Genomic DNA, 21,318 nt, shown 5'->3' on the forward strand with positions numbered 1-21,318 from the left:
AAACGCAGACTGGGTGACCACTTTGCAGAAAACCTTCGGTCTGTCCGCAAGAATTACCCAGACCTCCCTGTCGCTTGCCATTTTAATACTCCACCCTGCTCTCTTGCCCACATATCTGTCCTTGGCTTGCTGCATTGTTCCAGTGAAGCTCAACGCAAACTGGAGGAACAGCACCTCATCTTCCGACTAGGCACTTTACAGCCTTCCGGACTGAATATTGAATTCAACAACTTTAGATCATGAACTCCCTCCTCCATCCACACCCCCTTTCCATTTCTTCCCCCTCCCTTTTGTTTTTTCCAATAATTTATATAGATTTTTCTTTTCCCACCTATTTCCATTATTTTTAAATCTATATCTTTTATGCCCTGTTAGTCTTATTTCACCCCACCCCCACTAGAGCTATCTGTACCTTGTGTGTCCTGGCATCCATTCTTAATTAGCACATTCTTTTAGATAATATCACCACCTTCAACACCTCTTTGTTCTTTTGTCTGTGACATCTATTGATGATCTGCTCCTATCACTGCTTGCTTGTCCCTACAACCACCCCTCCCACTTCTCCCCCCCACCCCCCCACCCCCCTCCCCCCTCCCCCCAACCTTAAACCAGCTTATATTTCACCCCTCTCCTATTTTTACTTAGTTCTGTTGAAGGGTCATGAGGACTCGAAATGTCAACTTTGTTCTTCTCTGCCAATGCTGCCAGACCTGCTGAGTTTTTCCAGGTATTTCTGTTTTTGTTTAAGAAATATTTAGATTTGGTGAAGATGCGGAGCATATCCAAATCCTGGAATCTTTTGTATTTGTTAGAGGAGCCGAATCCTCCACAGGTAAAAGGAATTTGTCCAGGCATTTCACCTTTTCAATTAAACAAAAGCTTGGGGGACATTTGTTCACTGATGCATTCCCCATAGCAACCCCTCAACCAATCAGAGTCCATATGCCAACAAATCAACACCCTGTTTCTCAGTCAGTATAAAGTGTTGTTCCTTTTGACATTTGGTATTCTTGCATCTGTCCTGATGAGTGCAAGACAAGAAGCTTCATCAACGTCTCTTTTTTCAGCAGTACACAACTTTTTAAAAGTGTTTGTTAAAATTGGGAGATGGAGTGAAATAATGATTCCGTTCCTCTCTGACAATTTACTGTAAACAATGATAACAAACTGTCATCGAAAAAGTCACATACTTGCAAATTTGTTAACTTTTGTGGGAAGTATTCCAAATACGGATCATTTCCCAGATTCGCAGATCAATCTTACACATGTAGTTAAAAATTCTGTTTTAAAACTCATACAAATGATCATTTCTGCTCACTGCACAATAATAAAGCAATGTGCAGCCATCAGCTAATCCCACACTCCCAATGAAGTCTATCATCTGGTGTCAGCTGATTGTGGAATCACAACCATGCTGATGTCATCTGATGACATCATCACAATAGAATGTAATGACATCAGCAGATTGCACAATCCCAATGGAATGTGACGATGTCAGCTTGATCTTAGACATAAGCGGTGTGATGGGAAATGTACAGAATTGGACCAGTTTTCTTCAATAGAGAAACTCTGCTGCCCATCTCCCAACTCACACTCAGTCCCATTCACCCCATGTGCTCAATGACCGATATTGGCCCCAACTCAAGCAATGCTTCCATTTTAAAATTTTCCTCCTTGGGCCCAATTTTACCTTTGTAAAACTGAATGGGGTGTTGAATTAAGATAAATTCTGGCCCATTCTTTTCAAATCCCTACACTGCCTCCTTTTTTTCACATCACCACGTGGTCTCACACACTCTCCTCATCTCTGTAATCTTCTCCATCCCTACAACCCTCCGAGATATCTGTGCTCCACTAATTCTGGCCTCTTCATTATCCCTGGTTTCTATTGCACAACCACTGGGGGCCGTGTCTAATTCCCCCCCCCAAATCTCTCTGCCCCTCGATCTTTTTTGCACCTTTAGGACATTCCTTAAAACCTACCTCTCTGACCAAGCTACTGGCCACCTGACCTAATATCTCTTCATGTGGCTCGGTGCCAACTTCAGTTTGGTAATCACACCTGTGAAGCTCCCTGGGTTGTTTAAAGGTGCTTTATGAATGCGGGTTGTTTTTGTTGTGATGTCTGAATTATTTTCAGGGGACGCCGCTATTGTTAAGCAGTCAAACACGTTCTTGCTGTGTCCAGAGAGAGCTACAGGAAGGCTGTTGACTATAATCGGCCGTGCAAGGCTTTGTTCGATGTTTAAATATACAGAGGAGTGGAGACATTGTTATATTGGTCACTCAGAGGTGAACAGAAACCCGTCTCTTTAAATACAGATACTGGGAAGAGGCTGAAATGAAATCTGTCCCTTTTAACCTGCACAAAAGCAGGAGGCTCAGATTCACAGGCTGCAGAAGGAGTCCATTCAGCCCATTATGCCCCTGCCACCTCTTTGAAAGGACTCTCTGATTCATCCAACTGCTCTGCTCTTTCCCCACAGCCCTGCAAATTCTTCCTTTTCAAATATGTACCCTTTGGAAAGATACTATTGAATCTGCTTTCAGGCAGATCAGAACAACTCGCTGTGTCAAAAAATAAATTGTCATCTCCCCCTCTGGCTCCTTTGCCAATTACCTTAGAGGGACTCACTTTCTGTTAAAGAGCCTGCCAACCCCTCTCACCCACTTTCCCTAAAGTGCAGAAATCTAATCATGAAAAGTCCAGAAAAATCAAATATTTTTAATGATAAGAGTTTATTGATGAAAAAGGACATGGTTTAAAAAAGCATAAAGTTATTTCAGGATCAAAAACAACCAGAGTAAAAGGATGTGCACAATGTTCTGGACCCAAATTGTTTCTCTTTAATTCATCTGTCCCCTGTTCGCTGCCCTGCTTGTGGAACACCTCCGCTCAGTCCACAAGCATGACCCTGACCTTCCAGTTGCTGCCATTATAATTCACCACCTTGCTCTCATGCTTACATTTCTGTCCTCGGCCTGCTGCAATATTCCCAAGAAGCCCAACACAAGCTGGATGAACAGCACCTCATCCTCCGATGGGGCACTTTACAGCCTCCTGGACTCAACATTCAGTTCAACAACTTCAGACTGTCAACTCTGTCCTCTGTTTTGATTCTGTTTTGCCAAGTGCCAGTCTGCATCTTGTTTTCATGTTTTTGCTTTCAGACGAGCTGTCCTTTATTCTGCCATTAACACTTACTCTGGATCAATGCTTTGTTTCTTTACTACAACCATTACCTCTCCCTTTGTCTTTTGTTCCGTGATATTTTTGTTATTTAATCTCACCCGCCCTCTAACCAATCCCTGACTTTCCCTTTTGTTCTATCTGACCCACCCCCTTTCTCAACAGCATCAAACCCATCACATTTCACCCTCTCTGAAATTCTGGACAAGAGTCATATTGGACTCGAAACGTTAACTCTGTTTCTCTCTCCAAAAATACTGCCAAACCTGCTGAGTTTTTCCAGCACTCTCTGTATTTATTTTAGATCTAATTGTAACGGTAGCAAAAAACACTATTTGCTCTCCAGGATAAAATAAATGTCCATCATCAGCTTTTGTGGATCGTTTCAGCGGAAATGTGCACTCCCAAGCTCAAAGAGCATCAGCCCACTGGAAGCAAAGTCACGAGACCGGCTAGTCCAGCAGAAAGAAACTCTCCCACCCTCCCACTTCACCAAGTGTCAAAATGGGCATGGTTCAGTCCTGGATGTGATTAACAGCAGCAAAACAGCAGAATCCAACCCTGTCATCACTTGTGAACTTGCTGGTGTCTCAGCAGGATGGATAAATGAGTGAATCCCTTCCCACACACAGAGCAGGTGAACGGCCTCTCTCCAGTGTGAACTCGCTGGTGTCTCTACAGGTGGATAACATAGTGAATCCTTTCCCACACTCAGAACAGGTGAACGGCCTCTCCCCGGTGTGAACTCGCTGGTGTGTCAACAGGGTGGATGATATAGTGAATCCCTTCCCACACTGGGAGCAGGTGATTGGCCTCTCCCCTGTGAGAACTCGCTAATGCCTCAGCAGGTTGGATGATTCAGTGAATCCCTTCCCACACTTGGAGCTGGTGAACGGTCTCTCCACGGTGTGAACTCGCTGGTGTCTCAGTAGGTGGGTTGAATGACTGAATCCCTTCCCACAATCGAGGCAGGTGAATGGTCTCTCCCCAATGTGACTGCGTCGATGAATCTCCAGCTCTGATGGGGATTTGAATCCCTTCCCACAGTCCCCACATTTCCACGGTTTCTCCATGGTGCGCGTGTCCTTGTGTCTCTCCAGGTCTGATGATTAGTTGAAGCCTCGTCCTCACACCGAACATCTATAATGTCTCTCCTCACTGTGAATGGAGATGTTTTTTCAGGCTGTGTAACTGGTGAAAGCTCTTTCCACACTCAGTGGACAGGAACACTCTCACTCAGGTCTGTGAGCCTTCGTGCTTTTCTGGTCAAAACGTAGTTTAAAATTTCTTGAAGCAGAGACAGCAGACAAACCTTTCTCCTTCTAGATTCAAAGGCCAATGATATTCAGGTCGCGATGAATCGAGTGACTCCGTCAGATCTTGATGTAAAGTTTGTTTTAAGATTTCTGTTGCAAATCCTCCCTCTCTAATATTCTGTAAAAGGAGTTTACACAAGTCATCACTGTCAGTACAGGATAGAAATTCAGAACAGACAATTCTAGTTTCTAAGGAACATTCTTTCCTCTCTCATTCCCCAAAAGCTGTAAATCTCCATCCCCAATGCACTCTCCCTCCATTCTCACTCTGCTGTATCTAATATACACCCAACAGTACTGTACTAAAATTATGTGTAAGAAACAGTGTTAGGGCAGGAAGCAGTGAACTGACAAGGAGTGTTTCAGTTGGTAATTGTAGGTTAATTGACAAGTACTTCACTGGGTGTATCTAAAGGGGAAACAAGTGAGACAATGTGTGTGTAGAATTATGTGTGTGCTAGAATAAAACTCTGCTTGAAGAAGTAAAGACCTGGTTTCTATCTTTATTATCAAGCAGCCATCAGAACTTAACATACAGTACTCTATTACATGATTAGGGACAGATGGGTCTATGAAGGAGAACTTTATTTCGCCAGTGAGTGCTGATGACCTGGATCGTGCTGTCTACGAGGGTGGTGGGAGCACAACCAATCAATAGTTTCAAAACTAAATTGGATGGACAGACGAAGGGAATAATCTTGCAGGGGAACAGGGATATAGATGGGAGTGGGACTGAGTGAATTGCTTTACATGGACTTGAGTTGCAGAATGAACTCCTGCTGTGCTGTAATGACTCTATGACTGGATATACGTAGCTATAGTGCTGTAGAAACTAGGAATAGGAACAATAATAAATAAACTCTTTTACAGAATCATAATTAATATATCTAAAGTGTCCCCTATCAGAACATTAGATATATCTATGTCCTATATTATTGTATTGTCCAGGCATGCAGAACTCTTATAAAATAAAATAAGGAACATATCAGCCATGGGGCTGGAGGCATGGCTGTGCGAGGGTGTTGTGGTGCTGGTGACCTTGAGAGCAGTTTGGGGGGGCGGTTGCGGATTTCAATATGAGAAGGGCTGGGGATAAGGGGTCTTGAGACATTAATAGTGGGAGGGGTGGGGTTAAAATTAACTAAAACTTATAATTTATTTTGTTCAGTCAGAATATCATCATCTCTCTGCTAGCTGACTCACTCACTTGCCCGTCTCACTCAAACACACTCTGGAGACGCCGGGGATCAGATTCCCACAGACTGTCCTAGAAATACGGGGCAAAGGGCAAAATAAGAAACAATCCCTTAAAATACAGGACAGTTAATTACCCCGAAATTGTCCCCTTAAATGTCAGCCATCTCCTGGGGAAACCACCCCTTTAATTGTGAACATTAGGAAAGAGACCATCCTTTTAGCCAGCCAAATAAATGTGTCATAAAAGCATAAAACTGCGGATGCTGGAAATCCAAAACAAAAACAAAAATAAAAATACCGGGGAAAACTCAGCAGATCTGACAGCATCTGCGGAGCAGTAGACAGTTAACGTTGAAGAGTCATACGGACTCGAAACGTTAACTGTGTTCCTCTCCGCAGATGCTGTCAGACCTGCTGAGTTTTTCCAGGTATTTTTATTTTTGTTTTGAAATAAATGTGTCAAGCTGAAGGAGCAAAGGATGTCAATGCCTTTAAGAGGGAGAGAGAGAGACCTGAGCCAACCTTTCCAGAGTCTGCACCCTCCCTGGATTCACTTCCTTTTCCTTCAGTTCCTGCAAATCAACAATTTGCCCCCAGAATGAGAAAAGAAATGGAAAGGGGGAGAAAAGAATATGTTTTACTCACAGATGTTGGACACAGGAGGAAGTTTTAGTCGGTGTGAAGCGCAATTCACACAAAGCCCGTGCTCTGATTGGCTGGAGGACCAGAGAGTTCCGGTCCTCCAACTCTTCCCATTGGTTAATCACCAGCATGAGGACAATGGGGGCATGGGAAGCCGTCGTGGGCGCCGGAGACACTTTTACCCCCGTGACGGATGAGGGGTTGGTCAATAAGCAAAATCCACTCTGCATATGCGCAGCTTCCCCACTCTCGGACATGCGTAGTCCCGGGCCACCCGCCCGCACGGCGGATAGAGCGGTTTCTCCAGCGCCGTGGAATGTGGGAGCTGAGGCCGCCATTACTCATCCGGAGCCCAGTCTCCAAACCACTGGGACTGGGATGGAAAGTGGGTGTGGGGGGGCGCAGTGACCCCGCCCTGACACAAAATACATGTGGGTAGTCACTGGATTTGATTGTGACGTCCCCTTAGCAAAACAGTTTGTTAACTTCAGATGTAAAGATTTAGACACCTGGGTGACATATTGGGGAAGACAAATGGTGAGTGTGAATCTGAACCCGAGAGTCAGCACCTTCAGTGGAGGAGAATTGGGGGGAAAGCAGGAGGAGGATAGTAGCATCAATTAGGGTTATAATGAATAGGGAGGAAGGAGGGTGAGTAGGGCAGAGATTCATAGCTAGAGAAGGAGGATTCTGCTGTAATTGCTACTTTTATTTAGATCCAGGAGCAAACCATATTCATTCTGACCGTTGGGATTTATTTCTGCTCATGTTAATGAACCCTGTAACTGAGCTGGAGTTTAATGTTCTGAATCAGCTTTGTATTGAACACCCTGTGCCATGTCCTTATTGTGGGATCAGTCGGGATTGCTGATTTGCTGGGTGAGCAGTGTCTCTTTATGAACTGCTGTTTGTGATCTCTCCTTATTCATTCAGGGAATCTCAGCTGAAATTATTTTACAATAAAACAGTTCACTTTCAACATCACATCCTAAGGTTAGGTTTGGGGTTAAGTTAGAGTTAGGCTTAAGTTTAGGGTTATGGTTAGTGCATGGGTTAGGACTATGGTTAGGTTTAGGGTTTGGGTTAGATTTAAGGTGAGGGTTTGGTTTAGGCTTATGGTTAGTGTTAGTGTTAGGTTTCGGGCTATGATTAGTTTTAGGGTTATGGTTAGGTTTAGGTTTAGGGTTAGGGTAATGGTTAGTTTTAGGTTTAGTTTTAGTGTAAGCTTTAGGGTGAGAGTTAGGTTTAAGGTTAGGGTTAGGTTTAATGTTATGGTTAAGTTTTTGGCTATGGTTAGGTTCTCGGTTAGGTTTAGGGTTATGGTTTAGTTTAGGATTCTGGATAGGTTTAGGGTGAGAGCTATGGTTAGGTATAGGGTTATTGTTAGGTTGAGTGTTAGGTTTAGGGCTATGGTTAGGTTTAGGGTTAAGTTTAGGATTATGGTTAGGTTTAGGGTTATGTTTAGGGCTATGGTTACGATGAGGGTGAGGTTTAGATCATGATTAGGCTTAGGGTTATGGTTAGGTTTAGTGTTAGGTTTATGGATAGGTTGAGGATTAGACTTAAGGATATGGTTAGATTTAGGTATATGGTTAGGTTTAGGGTTTGGGTTAGGTTTAGGGTAAGTTAGGGTAAGTTTAAGTTTAGGGTTCGGGTTAAGGTTAGGGCTATGGTTAGGTTGAGAAGCATGGTTAGGTTTAGGGTTAGGTTCAGGATTCATTTTAGTGTTATGGTTAGGGTTAAGGTTAGGTTTAGGGTTAGTGTTAGGGTTAGGATCCGGATTATGGTTAGATTTAGGGTTTTATATATAGGTTTAGGTTAAGGTTAGGGTAAGGATTTTGGTTAGTATTATGGTTAGGTTTAGGTTTAGGGTTATTTTAGGGTTAGGGCTATGGTTAGGTTTAGAGCTATGGCTAGGTTTAGGGTTAGATTTAGGATTAGGGTTAGGGTTATGGTTAGGTTTAGGGTTAGGTTCAGGGTTAGTGTTGGGATTGTGGTTAGTTTTAGAGTTTGGCTTAGGGTTAAGCTTAGTTTCAGGGTTAGGGCTACGGTTAGGTTTAGGGTTATCATTATCGTTAGTATTAGGTTTAGGGTTATGATTAGTTTTAGGGTTAGTGTTAGCCTTCACCTTATGTTTAAGGCTATGGTTAGGTTTTGGGTTATGGTTAGGTTTAAAGTTACGGTTAGGTTTAGGTTTATGGCTACCTTTAAGGTTAGGTTTAGGCTTAGGTGTCGGGTTAAGTTTAGACTTTTGGGTAAGGTTATTGTTAGGTTTAGCGTTATGGTTAGGTTTAGGGTTAGGTTTATGGCAGGTTCAGGTTTAAGGTTAGGTTTAGGCTTTGTGTTAATATTAGAGTTAGGTTTAGGCTTATGGTTAAGCTTATGGTTCTGGTTAGGGTCATGGTTAGGTTTAGGGTTATGGATAGATTTAGGGTTAGGGTTCGGGCTATGGTTAGGATTAGAATTAGGTTTAGGGTTATGGTTATGTTTAAGGTTAGGTTTTGGGATTATGGTGAGGTTTAGAGTTAGGTGTAGGGTTATGGTTAGATTTAGTGTTATGGTTAGGTTCACGGTTCGGTTTAGTGTTATGGATAGGTTTAGGGTTAGGGTTCGGGTTGTGGTTAGGTTTAGGACGAGGTTTAGGTATATGGTTAGGTTTAGTGTTATGGTTAGGTTTACGGTTAAGTTTAGGGTTATGGTTATATTTAAGGTTAGGTTTTGAGAAATGGTTAGGCTTAGGGTTGGTTTTAGTGTTATGGTTAAGGCTAGGTTGGATTTACGATTAGGGTTAGGTCTAGATTTAGGGTTAGACTTAGGGTTACGGTTAGGGTTATGGTTAGGTTTAGGGTTAGGATTCGGATTAGGTTTTGGGTCAGGTTTAGTGTTAGGGTTAGGATTAAGATTATGCTTAGGTTAGGGTTGTGATTAGGGTTAGTGTTATGTTTAAGTTTAGGTTTAGGTTTAGGCTTAGGGTTATGGTCAGGTTTAGGGTTAGGTTTAGTTTCAGCATTAGGTTATTGTTAGGGTTAGGGTTAAGGCAATGGTTAGGCATAGGGTTATGGTCAGGTTTAGGGCTAAGTTCAGGTTTAGTTTTCGTGTTATGGTTAGGGTTTAGGTTAGTGTTACGGTTAGGGATATGGTTAGGGTTATGGTTAGGGTTAGGTTTCGAGTTAGGCTTAAGTTTAGGGTTAGGGTTAGGTTTAGAATAATGGTTAGGGTTAGGGTTAGGTTTAGAATAATAGATAGTTTTAGGGTTAGATTTAGGGTCATGGTTAGTTTTAGGGTTAGGTTCAAGGTTAGGGTTAGCATAGTGTTATGGTTGTGGTTAGGATTAGGTTTAGGTTTAGAGTTAAGTTTAGGGTTCAGTTAAGGTTAGGATTAGGCTTAGAGTTATAGTTAGGCATATGGTCAGATTTAGAGTTATGGTTAGGTTTAGGTTTAGATTTAGGGTTATGGTTCGGTTTGGGTTACAGTTAGGTGTAGGGTTAGCAGGGTAAGGTTAGGGTTAGGGTTATGGCTAGGGTTAGGTTTAGAGTTAGGATTCAGTTTAAGTTTAAGATCAGCTTTTGTGTTCGGGTTCAGGTTGGGATTATGCCTAGTTTTAGGGTTATGGTTATGGTTAGTGTTAGGTTTAGGTTTGGGGTTAGGGTTAGGGTTAAGGGTATGGCTTGGTTTAGGGCTAGGTTTAAGTTTAGTTTTAGCATTATGGTTAGGGTTAGCTTTAGGGTTAGGTTAGGGTTATGTTTCGGGTTTTGGTTCAGTTTAAGGTTAGATTTAGCGTTATGATTAGGTTGAGGTTTAGGTTTAGGGTTAGGTTAGGGTTCGGGTTTGGCTTAGAATAATGGTTAGTTTTAGGGTTAGGTTTAGGGTTATGCTTATGTTTAGAGTTATGTTTAGTGTTAGGTTAGGGTTATGGTTAGGTTTAGAGTTATGGTCAGGTTTGGGTTGAATTTAGGTATAGGGTTTGTCTTAGGGTTACGGTGAGGTTTTGGATTAGGGTTAGGGATTTGGCTAGGTTGAGGTTTAGATTTAGGGCTTGACTAGGATTAGGGTTAGGTTTAGGGTTAGGGTTAGGGATGGGGTTAGGGTTAGGGTTAGGATTATGGTTAGCGTCAGGGTTTGGGATTTGGTTATGCTTAGGGTTATCATTAGGTTCACAATTAGGTTTAGGATTATAGATAGGTTTAGGGTTCGGGTTAGGGTTAGGGCTATGGTTAGTTTTAGGGTTATGGCTATGTTTAGGGTTAGCCTTAGGGTTAGTTTTAGTGTTATGATTAGAGTTAGGGTTAGGTTCACATTTAGGGTTAGGTTTACGATTAAGTTTAGGGTTATGTTTAGGGTTAGTATTAGGACTATGGTTAGGTTTAGGTTTAGGGTTAGGGTTAGGTTTACGGGTAGGTTTAGTGTTATGGTTAGGTTTAGGGTTATTGTTAGTCTTAGAGTCAGGCTTATGTTTAGCTCTAGGGTCAGGTTTAGGGTTAGGGTTCGGATTAGGATTATAGTAAGGATATGGGTTTGGCTTAGGGTAGAGCTAGGTTTAGGGTTATGATTAGGGCTAGTTTTAAGTTTAGGATTATGACTAGTTTAAGTGTTAGTGTTCGGTTTCAGGTTATGTTTAGGGTTATGGTTAGGTTTAGGGTTAGGGTTAGGTTTAATGTTATGATTAGGGCTAGTTTTAGGTTTAGGGTTATGACTAGTTTTAGCGTTAGTGTTAGGTTTCAGGTTATGTTTAGGGTTAGGGTTAGGTTTAGGGTTAGGGTTAGGTTTAGGGCTATGGTTAGGGCTAGCTTTAGAGATATGGTTATGTTTAGGGTTGGATTTAGGGTTACGTTAGGATCAGGGTTTGTGTTTGGTTAGGTTTAGGGTTAGGTTTAGCATTATGGTTAAGTTTAGAGTTATGGTTAGGTTTACGATTAGCTTTAGATTTGGGTTAGGGTTAGGGGTGGTTTTGGGTTCATTGTTAGGTTTAGGGTTATTGTTATGTTTAGGGCTCTGGTTAAGTCTAAGGTTAGGTTTTGGTTATGGTTCGGTTTAGGGTTAGGTTTAGCTTCTGGGTTAGTTTTAAAGTTAGGTTGGGATTATGTTCAGGGTTATGGTTAGGTTTAGGGTTAGATTTAGGTTTATGGTTATGTTTAGGTCAAGGGCTAGTTTTAGGGTTAGGTTTCAGTTGATGCTTAGGTTTTGGAGCGAGTGCTACATTCCCATCACTCACTGGGTGAAGAAGTTTATTCTCTTAACCACCTTCTTGTCCCTTTTAATTGTTGCCCAGTTTCTCAGCTCGATCTGCTGGTCCTGAAATGGGGCAAAGTACAGAGAAAGGATGAGGCAACTGAGACTTCACATCACTTCCCCGAATACCAGAACTCAGTCAGTCTCACACTCTCACCTTTGAGTCTGAAGGTCGTGGGTTCAAGTCCCCACTCCAGAGACTCGAGCCCCCCATAATCGAGGGCTGAAACTCATTCAATCTTCAGCTGCCAGGTTCCGAAGCTCTGGCATTCCCTCCCTTAACCCCTCCACTTCTCTCTCCCCCTTTAAGATTCTGCTTAAAAACTACCTATTCTCATTTCACTGATATCAAGGACTTGACAAACCGTGTGCCCAAAACATAGTTGATTTATTTGAGATCTAACTGGAATATTAAGCTCCAGCGCAGTTACAGGATGTATTAACATCACCAGAACATACAAACATACGAGCAAAGAGCAGGGGGAGGCCATTCAACCCCTCGAGCCTGTTCGGCCATTTAATAAGGTCATGGCTGATCCGATAGTTACCTCAAATCTGCATCCTGCCTACCCTCAATAACCTATTTCCCCCTTGCATACCAAGAATCTATTCACTTCTGCCTTTAAAATATTCAAAGACTCTGGGCTGAATCTTGCCATCGGCTAGCAGGGAACGGGAAGACGGGAGCACAGCAGAATCAGCTGCGGGCTCGCCCGCCTGTCAATGGCCAATTGAGGCCTTTCACACAATCATTGAAACAATTAAAGGACCTGCCCGTCCAACCTTAAGGCTGGTGAACAGGCCAGGAGCCCCGGCGAGGAATAGAAAATACATGAAACCTCATCCACCGGCGGGATGAGGTTTCGTGTTGGGATTTAAAAAGTTTAATAAAGTCTTAGTGTAATTTATGAACATGTCCCATCTCATGTCACATTGTCACATGAAGGGGGCATGTTAAGAATTTATTTATCTATTTTTAATGTTTTTACTTCTATTTTTAATGTTTGTTAAAAGTGTCAGCGATCTCCTTGAGGCAGCACTTAGCCTCAGGGAGATGTGCGCTCTTTCGTGCACATGTGTGAAAGAGCGCACTCTCGCTTTTGGGGATTCCCCACCTGCCCGTACAGGCAGCGCATCGCGATTCCCACCGGACGTCACGCCAGGTGGGCCTTAATTGGCAGTGGGGCCCGCTTCTCCGGAGGTGATCAGCTCCCCGCCCGCCGGAGATTGGGTCGGGCCCGCCCGGCAGGCAGAAAATTCTGCCCTCTGATTTCACTGCCTTTTCAGGGAGAGAATTCCAAAGGTTTGTGACTCTCTGAGAGAAAAAATTTCTCCTCATCTCTGTTTTAAATGGGCGGCCCCGTATTTTAAAATATTGATCCCCTCGTTTTAATTTCTCCTTTAAGTGGAAACTTCCTCTCTACATCCACCCTGTGAAGACCCCTCAGAGTCTGAAAGGTTTCAATCAAATTGATTCTTACTCTTCTAAACTCCAACGAATACAAGCCCAGCCTGTCCAACCTTTCCTCATAAGACAACCCACCCATTCCAGGTATTAGCCTGGTAAATCTTCTCTGAACTACTTCCAACACATTTACATCCTTCCTTAAATAAGGGTACCAATACAATCGACAGTACTCCAGATGCAGTCTCACTAGTACTGTGTATAACTGAAGCATAACTTCCCTACTTTTTTTATCAAGTTCCCCTCGCAATAAATGATAACATTCTATTAGCTTTCCTAATTACTTGCTGTCCTTGCATACTAGCCTTTTGCGATTCATGCACTAAGACACACATATCCCTCTGCACGTCAGAGCTCTGCAATCTCTCATCATTTAGAAAATATGCTTCTCTGACATTCTCCCTGTCAAAATGGACAATTTCAGATTTTCTCACAAACCCCAACTGTCAGAATGAACAAGGTTCAGTCCTGGATATGATTAACAGCAGAAATAACAGCAGAATCCAACCCCTGCAGTGAACCATGAACTCACTGGTGTGTCAGAAATGGGATGAGCAAGTGAACTTTCAAAGAGTCTTTCCCTGGTGTGAACTCACTGGTGTATCAACAGGCTGGAGGATTGGCTGAATTCCTTCCTACACATGGAACATTTAAATGCCTCTCCCCAGTGTGAATTCGCAGCTTGGCTGACTGAGTGAATCCCTTCTGAGTTGGATCAGGTGACTGGCCTCTCTGCGGTGTGAGCTCATTGATATGTCATCAAGCCTCTCGAGGTGTCCACGTAGGTGAGAGGAATCCCTGAACCTCTTCACACACTGGAAGTGAGCAAAGGGCCTCTCCGCAGTGTGAACTAGTTAGTGTCTAAGCAGGGTGGAGGAGCAAAGGAATCCCTTCCCACACATGGAGCAGGTGAATGGCTTCTCCCCACTGTGACTGCATGGTTAAGTTTCCAGCTTGGCTGCTTTCTCAAATCCCCTCCCACTGCCAGGTTTACATAGATTAGCCCTTGAGGGGCTACAGTTGCCCATCACCAAGCTGGATGACCAACTGAAGCCTCACACTGATAACTGAAAACTTTTCATTGGATAGATAAACAAACCATTTCTCATTCAGTATTCAGAGGCTGATGATAGTCAGCGCCTGATAAGTTGAGTGATGCTGTCAGGTCATGACGTGATGTTTGGTTTGCGTTTCCAGTCTGCAAATCCTTCCCACTAATGCACTGTAAAATCAGATTACAAACATACTACAAAAGCAAAGGGTAGAAATCCAGAACTGTCAATTCCTGTTGTCATAGAACATCCTTCCTCCTCCCAAATGATAAATCTCTGTCCCCCACATGCTCCGCTCCTCCTAATTGATTGTAGGTCTAATTCATCCTACTATCCTCCTTCTGCTTTTTTCCCAATTCTCCTCCACTGAAAGTGCTGACTCTCGGGTTCAGTTCCCCACTCACCTATTACCCTCCCCAATATGTCACCCAGGTGTCAAAATCTTTACACCTGAAGCTAACAAATTGTTTTGCTAAGGGAGCGTCACAATCAAATCCAGTGACTACCCATATGTACTTTGTGTCAGGGTGGGGTCACTGCGCCCCCCACCCCCACTTTCCATCCCAGTCCCAGGGGTTTGGAGACTGGGCTCCGGATGAGTAATGGCGGCCACCGGTCCCACAATGCACCGCGCTGGGAAACCGCTCTATCCGCCGCGCGGGAGGGCGGCCCGGGACTGCGCATGTCCGAGGGGGAGAGAGAGAGAGAGAGAGAGAGAGAGAGAGAGAGACAGAGAGAGAGACAGAGAGAGAGAGAGAGAGAGAAAGAAAGCTGCGCATGTGCGGAAAATAGCGATTTTCATTGGGCATCCGCTCGTTCGTCATTGGGTCAAAGAGTCTCCCGGTTCGACGAAGGTTTCCGCTGCCCCATTGTCTTCAGGCCATAGGAAGAGGTGGAGGACCGAAAGGACTCTCGTCCTCCAGCCAATCAGAGCGCGGGCTTTGTGTGAATGAAGATTGAGCTTCACACTGACTAAAACTTCCTCCTGTGTCCAACATCTGTGAGTAAAACACTTTCTTTTCTCTCCCTTTCCATTTCTTTTCTCATTCTGGGGGGAAATTGTTGACTTGCAGGAACTGAAGGGAAAGGAAGTGAATCCAGGGAGGGTGCAGACTCAGGAAAGGTTGGTTCAGGTTTCTCTCTCTCTCTCTCTCTCTTAAAGACATTGACATCCTTTGCTCCCTCAGCTTGACACATTTATTTGTCTGGCTAAAAGGATGGTCTCTTTCCTAATGTTCACAATTAAAGGGGTGGTTTCCCCAGGAAATGGTTGACATTTAAGGGGCCAGTAAATTAATATTGGACAAAGATGTCTAGTGTTGTTACATAATACATATTTTATTATTCATGGTCATCTAAACTTCATTCATCATTATTTCTAGTCTTGTAATGTAGTAGTGTAGTTACATAATGTGCCTCCATTCATAGAGTCTTTGTGGCACAGAGGGAGTCCATTCAGCAACTTGAGCCAACGCTGACTCTCTGTGTAGAGCAATACAACCAGTAATCAGTATCACACAGAAAGCGATGAGCATGATTCTGTCAGTCAGGATGAATCAGCAACTTCAGGAGAATTGGGAGGGTGTATATAAGGTGAAGCAGTGTGAGAATAGAGGGAGAGTGTGGGTGGAGAGATTCACAACTTTTCAGCAATGACAGAAGGCAGAATGTTCCATGGAAACTAGGATTGTTGGTTCTAAAATGTTATCCTTTACTGACTTTGCAAACTGCTTTCACAGGATATCAGAAGGGGAGGATTTGCAGACAGAAATCGCAAACCAAACATCACGTCAAGATCTGACAGAGTCACACGGTTTAATGGGACTTGAATATCATCGGCCATTGAATCTAGAAGAAGCAATGTTTGTCTGTTCTGTCTGCTTCAGAAGATTTTAAACATCTGTGTGACTGGAAGCACCAAGACACACACACCCGAGTGACTTTTCCAGTGCACTGACTGTCAAGGAGCACCAACCAGGTAAACAGACTGATTTGACATTGCAACGTAGAGAGACCAAGTGTTTTGATTGTGGACGAGGATTCAACTGATCATTGAACCTGGAGAGACACAAGGACACCCGCACCATGGAGAAACCGTGGAAATGTGGGGACTGTGGGAAGGGGTTCACATCTCCCTCAAAGCTGGAAATTCATCGGCGCAGTCACACTGGGGAGAGGCCGTTCACCTGCTCTGTGTGTGGGAAGGGATTCAGTCAGTTATCCAACCTTCTGACACACCAGCCAGTTCACACCAGGGAAAGGCCATTCTCCTGCTCTGAGTGTGGGAAGGGATTCACTCGGTCATCCCACCTGCAGACACACCAGCGGGTTCACACCGGGGAGAGGCCATTCACCTGTTCAGAGTGTGGAAAGGGCTTCACTCAGCCATTCAACCTACTGACACATCAGCGAGTTCACACCAGAGAGATGCCATTCGTCTGCTCTGAGTGTGGGAAGGGATTCAGTCAGTTATCCAGCCTGCACACACACCAGCGAATTCACACCGGGGAGAGACCGTTCACCTGCCCTGAGTGTGGGAAAGGATTCAGTGATTCATCTGCCCTGCGGAAGCACACGCGAGTACACACTGGGGAGAAGCCATTCACCTGCTCTGAATGTGGGAAGGCATTCACTCAGTCATCTGACCTGCAGACACATAGGCGGGTTCACACCCGAGAGACACCATTCTCCTGCTCTGAGTGTGGGAAGCAATTCACTCGGTTATGTAGCCTACAGACACACCGATGGGTTCACACGGGAGAGAGACTGTTTACCTGCTCTGAGTGTGGGAAGCGCTTCACTCAGTCATCGAGCCTGCTGAGACACCAGCGAGGTCACACTGGGGAGAGGCCGTTCACCTGCTCTGAGTGTGGGAAGGCATTCACACAGTCATCTGACCTGCTGACACACCAGCGAGGCCACACTGGGGAGAGGCCATTCATCTGTTCTCGATGTAGGAAGGGATTCATTCATTTATCCAGCCTGCTGAGACACCAGCAAGTTCACAAGTGATTACAAGAGTTGGATTCTGCCGTTATTGTTGCTGTTAATCACTGAACCATGTTCATGCTGACAGTTGGTGAAGTGGGAGGGTTGGAGGGTTTTTTTCTGCTGGACTGGCTGGTCTCATTACTTTGCTTCCAGTGGCTGATGCTCTTTGAGCCTGAGAGTGCACATTTCCACTGAAATGATCCACAAAAGCTGATGAAGGAAATTTATTTTATCCTGGACAGTAAATAGTGTTTTTCCTACCACGACAGGTGGATCTAAAATATATACATTTGTCTCTGTTCCGTTGAGTCTACAGCACAGGGCCAGGCCAGTGGCCTCAATTGATCTCTGTCAGTATTTATGCTCCTCATGAGCCTCCATCCACCCCTCATCTCCCCCCATCAGCGTATCCTTCTATTCCTTTCTCCCTCGTGTATGTATCCAGCTTCCCCTTAAATGTATTCATGCTATTCACCTCAACCACTCGCTGTGGTACCGAGTTCCACATTCTCACCACTCGCTGGGTAAAGACCTTTCTCACGAAATCCCTATTGGATTATTGAACCCCTTCATATTTTTAAAGACTTCCATCAGGTCACCCTTCAGTCTTCTCTTTTCTAGAGAAAAGCAGTCCCAGCCTTTCCTGAGGGTTAAATGCTCTCAGTTCTGGTATTATACTTGTGAATCTTTGTTGCCCCTTTTCCAGTGGCTCTATTTCCTTTTTCTAAATGGAAATCACAGATGTTGACAGTACTCCCAGCGTAGTCTAACCATGGTTCGAAACAGGTTGAACATAACCTCCCTGCTTTTCAATTCTATCCCTCGAGAATTGAACCCTATATCTGGGCCCCACACTTTAGGAAAGATGTGAAGTTCTTCGAGAAGGTGCAGGGGAGATTGACGAGAATGGCACCAGGGATGAGGGAGTTCAGTTAGTTGGAGAGACTGGAGCAGCTGAAATTGTTCTTTTTAGATCATAGAGTCATTAGGGTAGAGGAGTCCATTCATCCCATCGTGTTCATGCCGGCTTACTGCAGAGCAAACCAGTCAGTCCCATGGCCTCGTTCTATCCCTGTTGCCCTGAAAATTTATTTCCCTCAAGTAGCCATCCAATTTCCTTTTGAAACCGTTCATTGTCTCTGCTTCCACCCCCCTCATAGACAGCGATTTCCAGGCCATTACCACTCACTGTGTAAAAATGTTCCTCCTCAAATCCCCCCATATCTTTTCATTTTCATTCTTTCATGGGGTGTGGGTGTCGCTGGCTGGGCCAGCATTTATTGCCCATCCCTAGTTGCTCTTGAGAAGGTGGTGTTGAGTTGCATTCTTGAACCGCTGCAGTCCATATGGTGTAGGTAAACCCACAGTGCTGTTGGGGAGGAATTCCGGGATTTGACCCAGCAACAGTGAAGATATACCCACAGTGATGTAGATATATCTCCTGTACAAAACTTTAAATCTGTATCCGCCTCATCCTTGTACCATTAGCGAATGGGAACAGCTTTTCTTTGTCCACCTTTTCTAAACCTGTCATAATCTTGTACACCTCTATCAAATCTCCCCTCAACCTCCTTTGCTCCAAGGAGAACAACCCCAGTTTCTCCAGCCTAACCTTGTGGTTAAAATCCCTCATCCCTGGAGCCATTCTGGTAAATCTCCTCTCCACCCTCTCAGGGGCCCTCATACCCTTCCTAAAGTGTGGTGACCAGAACTGGACTCAATATTCTAGTTGTGGCCTAACCAGAGCTTTATAAAGGTTCAGCAAAACCTCCCTGCTCTTGTTCTCAACCCCCCCTATTTCTGAAGCCCAAGATCCCATGTGCTTTGCGAATCCCTCTCTCACTCTGTCCTGCCACCTTTAATGACCTCTGCACTTGAACCCCCAGGTCCCTCTGTCCCTGCTCACTCTTTAGAACTGTTCTATTTACATCTATATTTCCTCTCCGTATCCCCTCTGCCAAATCACATCATCTCACAATTCTCTGTATGAAATTCCATCTGCCACTTTAGAGAATGTTCAGGGGAGATTTAAGTGTTAAACTAAACATACAGAGAAGAGGAGGCACTGCTTTCTTTAATATGTCACCCACAATTGAAGATAATTCCCTCCCTTTAAATGCAGACGAGGCCCTTAGAACACAGGAGGCCATTCGGCCCAATGTACTCCTGCAGGCTGTCCGATTTATCCCATCCCCCTGCAATTTTCTTTTCCTTTCAAGAATCTGTCCCATTCCCTTTTGAAAGATACATTTGAATTTGCTTTCAGCGCTTTTTCAGGCAGTGAATTACAAATCACAACAACTTGCTGTGATTTTTAAAATAAAAAATTCCGCATCTTGGATGTGGTGTGTTTGGATTTTCAAAAAGTGTTTGGAAAGGTGTCAAACAGGAGGTTCATACATAAAATGAGCTCTCAATCTCTATGAATGATTTTGATGAGGGACCGAGTGTAATATATCCAAGGTCTCTGACAATTAAACAAGGACTTGCATTTCTATAGCACCTTTCATGACCACAGGACGTCCCAAAGCACCTTACAGCCAATGAAGGACTTTTGGGGTGTAATCACTGTTGTAATGTAGGAAACACGGCAGCCAATTTACACACAGCAAGATCCCTCAAACAGCAATGTGATAATGACCAGATGATCTGTTTTTAGTGATGGTGATTAAGGGATGGATATTGACCAGGACACCGGGGATAACTCCCCTGCTGTTCTACTTCAAAATAGCGTCCATGGGCTGTTTCACATCCACCTGAGAGGGCAGACGGGCTGACAGTTTAATATCTTATTTGAAAGAAGGTTGCACTGACAGTACAGTACTCCCTCAGTGCTGGCACTGGGAATGTGGGCTTTGATTTTTGTCGTCAGGTCCCAGGTGTAGGATTTGAACCCACAGCCTCCTGACCCAGAGGTGAGAGTATTACCCACTGAGCCACGACTGACACTATAGACAATACAAAGTTAGAAACAGAAAGTTACCCTTTGCCTCCAGTGTCTAAATCAAATAATAAAATCCCCAGTATAAATAACAAGTGTTTGAGTGACAAATGTTGAAGTGTTGGTTTACAGCCACAAGCTTCGACTTCCCATTAATCCTCCAGCACCTTTCTGTCTCTCTATTGCTCATGTCAATGACAGCCAGGCGACAGAGCTGAGGGCTGAATTTAGCTGAGAGTAACAGGGCCTGTGCCCCAGTTGGGAAACTGCCATGGGTGTCACACTGATAGAGAGACAGGAAGGTGCTGGAGGACTGACTGGGAAATGGGCCTCCAACCAATTGGGACACAGGAGGGGGTGACCAGGGCTGATGGTGACTCAACCTCCGGGGTTCAGTGCCCCGGAGTCCAAAGTGGGAGTCACGGGAACAGGGTACAGAGGAGCCAAACAGAAACCATTTGGGTCCAGAACATTGTGCACACTTTTTTACTCTGGTTGTCTTTAATCCTCAAGTAATTTTCTGTTGTTTTTAACCATGTTCAATTTCATTAATAAACTTTTAACAGTAAAATTATTTGATTTTGCTGGACTTTTCATGATTAGATTTTTGCACTTTAGGGAAAGTGGGTGAGAGGGGTTGGCGGGCTCTTTAACAGAAAGTGAGTCCCTCTAAGGTAATTGGCAAAGGAGCCAGTGGGGGAGATGAGATTTTATTTTTGACACAGCGATGTTAGAAAATGGGGTTCAGGGAGTCAATTAACCCTTTATCCCCCTTTCCAAACTCTGTAATGATTCACAGTTATAACCCTTATTGGTGACAGTGGTTAGATTTTATTCAGTAGAAGTAAGACCTGACACATGCTCATGTCTGAGCAGTAGTATCCAAGTGCAGCAGCATTACCATTACACTCTGGGTAGAAGCACCATCTCCACATAAATGCTTCCTGGTCTGTCCCAGATGCCATGGCACCAGTCAATGTAATATGTAAAACCTCTACAAATCTCTGTGCTCAGGGAATCCCTTCTGATACTTTTTTACATCACAAAGTCTATGGAGAGTGATTTAACCCAATCATTGCTAACATTTGAATGGACCAATTACAAAACCTGTCATTGAACCATCCGTACCTGTCCAAGACACGTCAAACTCTCAAACAACTGGCTTCCCAAGCTCCGTCCCTGGTACAGGGAGTCAGCATTCCCATGCCAAGAGTGAAAACATGGTGGCCTTGACAAGCAGTTGTCGTCTAGGATTCTATGCACTCTTGTTTTCTCTTTCCTCTGGGAGCTGTTCA

At 44.1% G+C, this 21,318-nt stretch overlaps 1 protein-coding gene across 1 annotated transcript; it reads left to right on the forward strand.

Annotated features, from left to right (window-relative positions):
• The first annotated feature begins 14,936 nt into the window (after nt 1-14,936).
• Nucleotides 14,937-18,641, forward strand: LOC121273647 (zinc finger protein 239-like). The gene is made up of 2 exons (XM_041180793.1): nt 14,937-15,091; nt 15,831-18,641. The coding sequence occupies exon 2, from the start codon at nt 16,177-16,179 to the stop codon at nt 17,101-17,103; it is 927 nt and encodes a 308-aa protein (XP_041036727.1). The 5' UTR covers nt 14,937-15,091; nt 15,831-16,176; the 3' UTR covers nt 17,104-18,641.
• The last annotated feature ends 2,677 nt before the right edge of the window (nt 18,642-21,318 follow it).

Source organism: Carcharodon carcharias (genome assembly GCF_017639515.1).
Source record: "Carcharodon carcharias isolate sCarCar2 chromosome 27 unlocalized genomic scaffold, sCarCar2.pri SUPER_27_unloc_1, whole genome shotgun sequence".
Lineage (NCBI taxonomy): Eukaryota > Metazoa > Chordata > Chondrichthyes > Lamniformes > Lamnidae > Carcharodon > Carcharodon carcharias.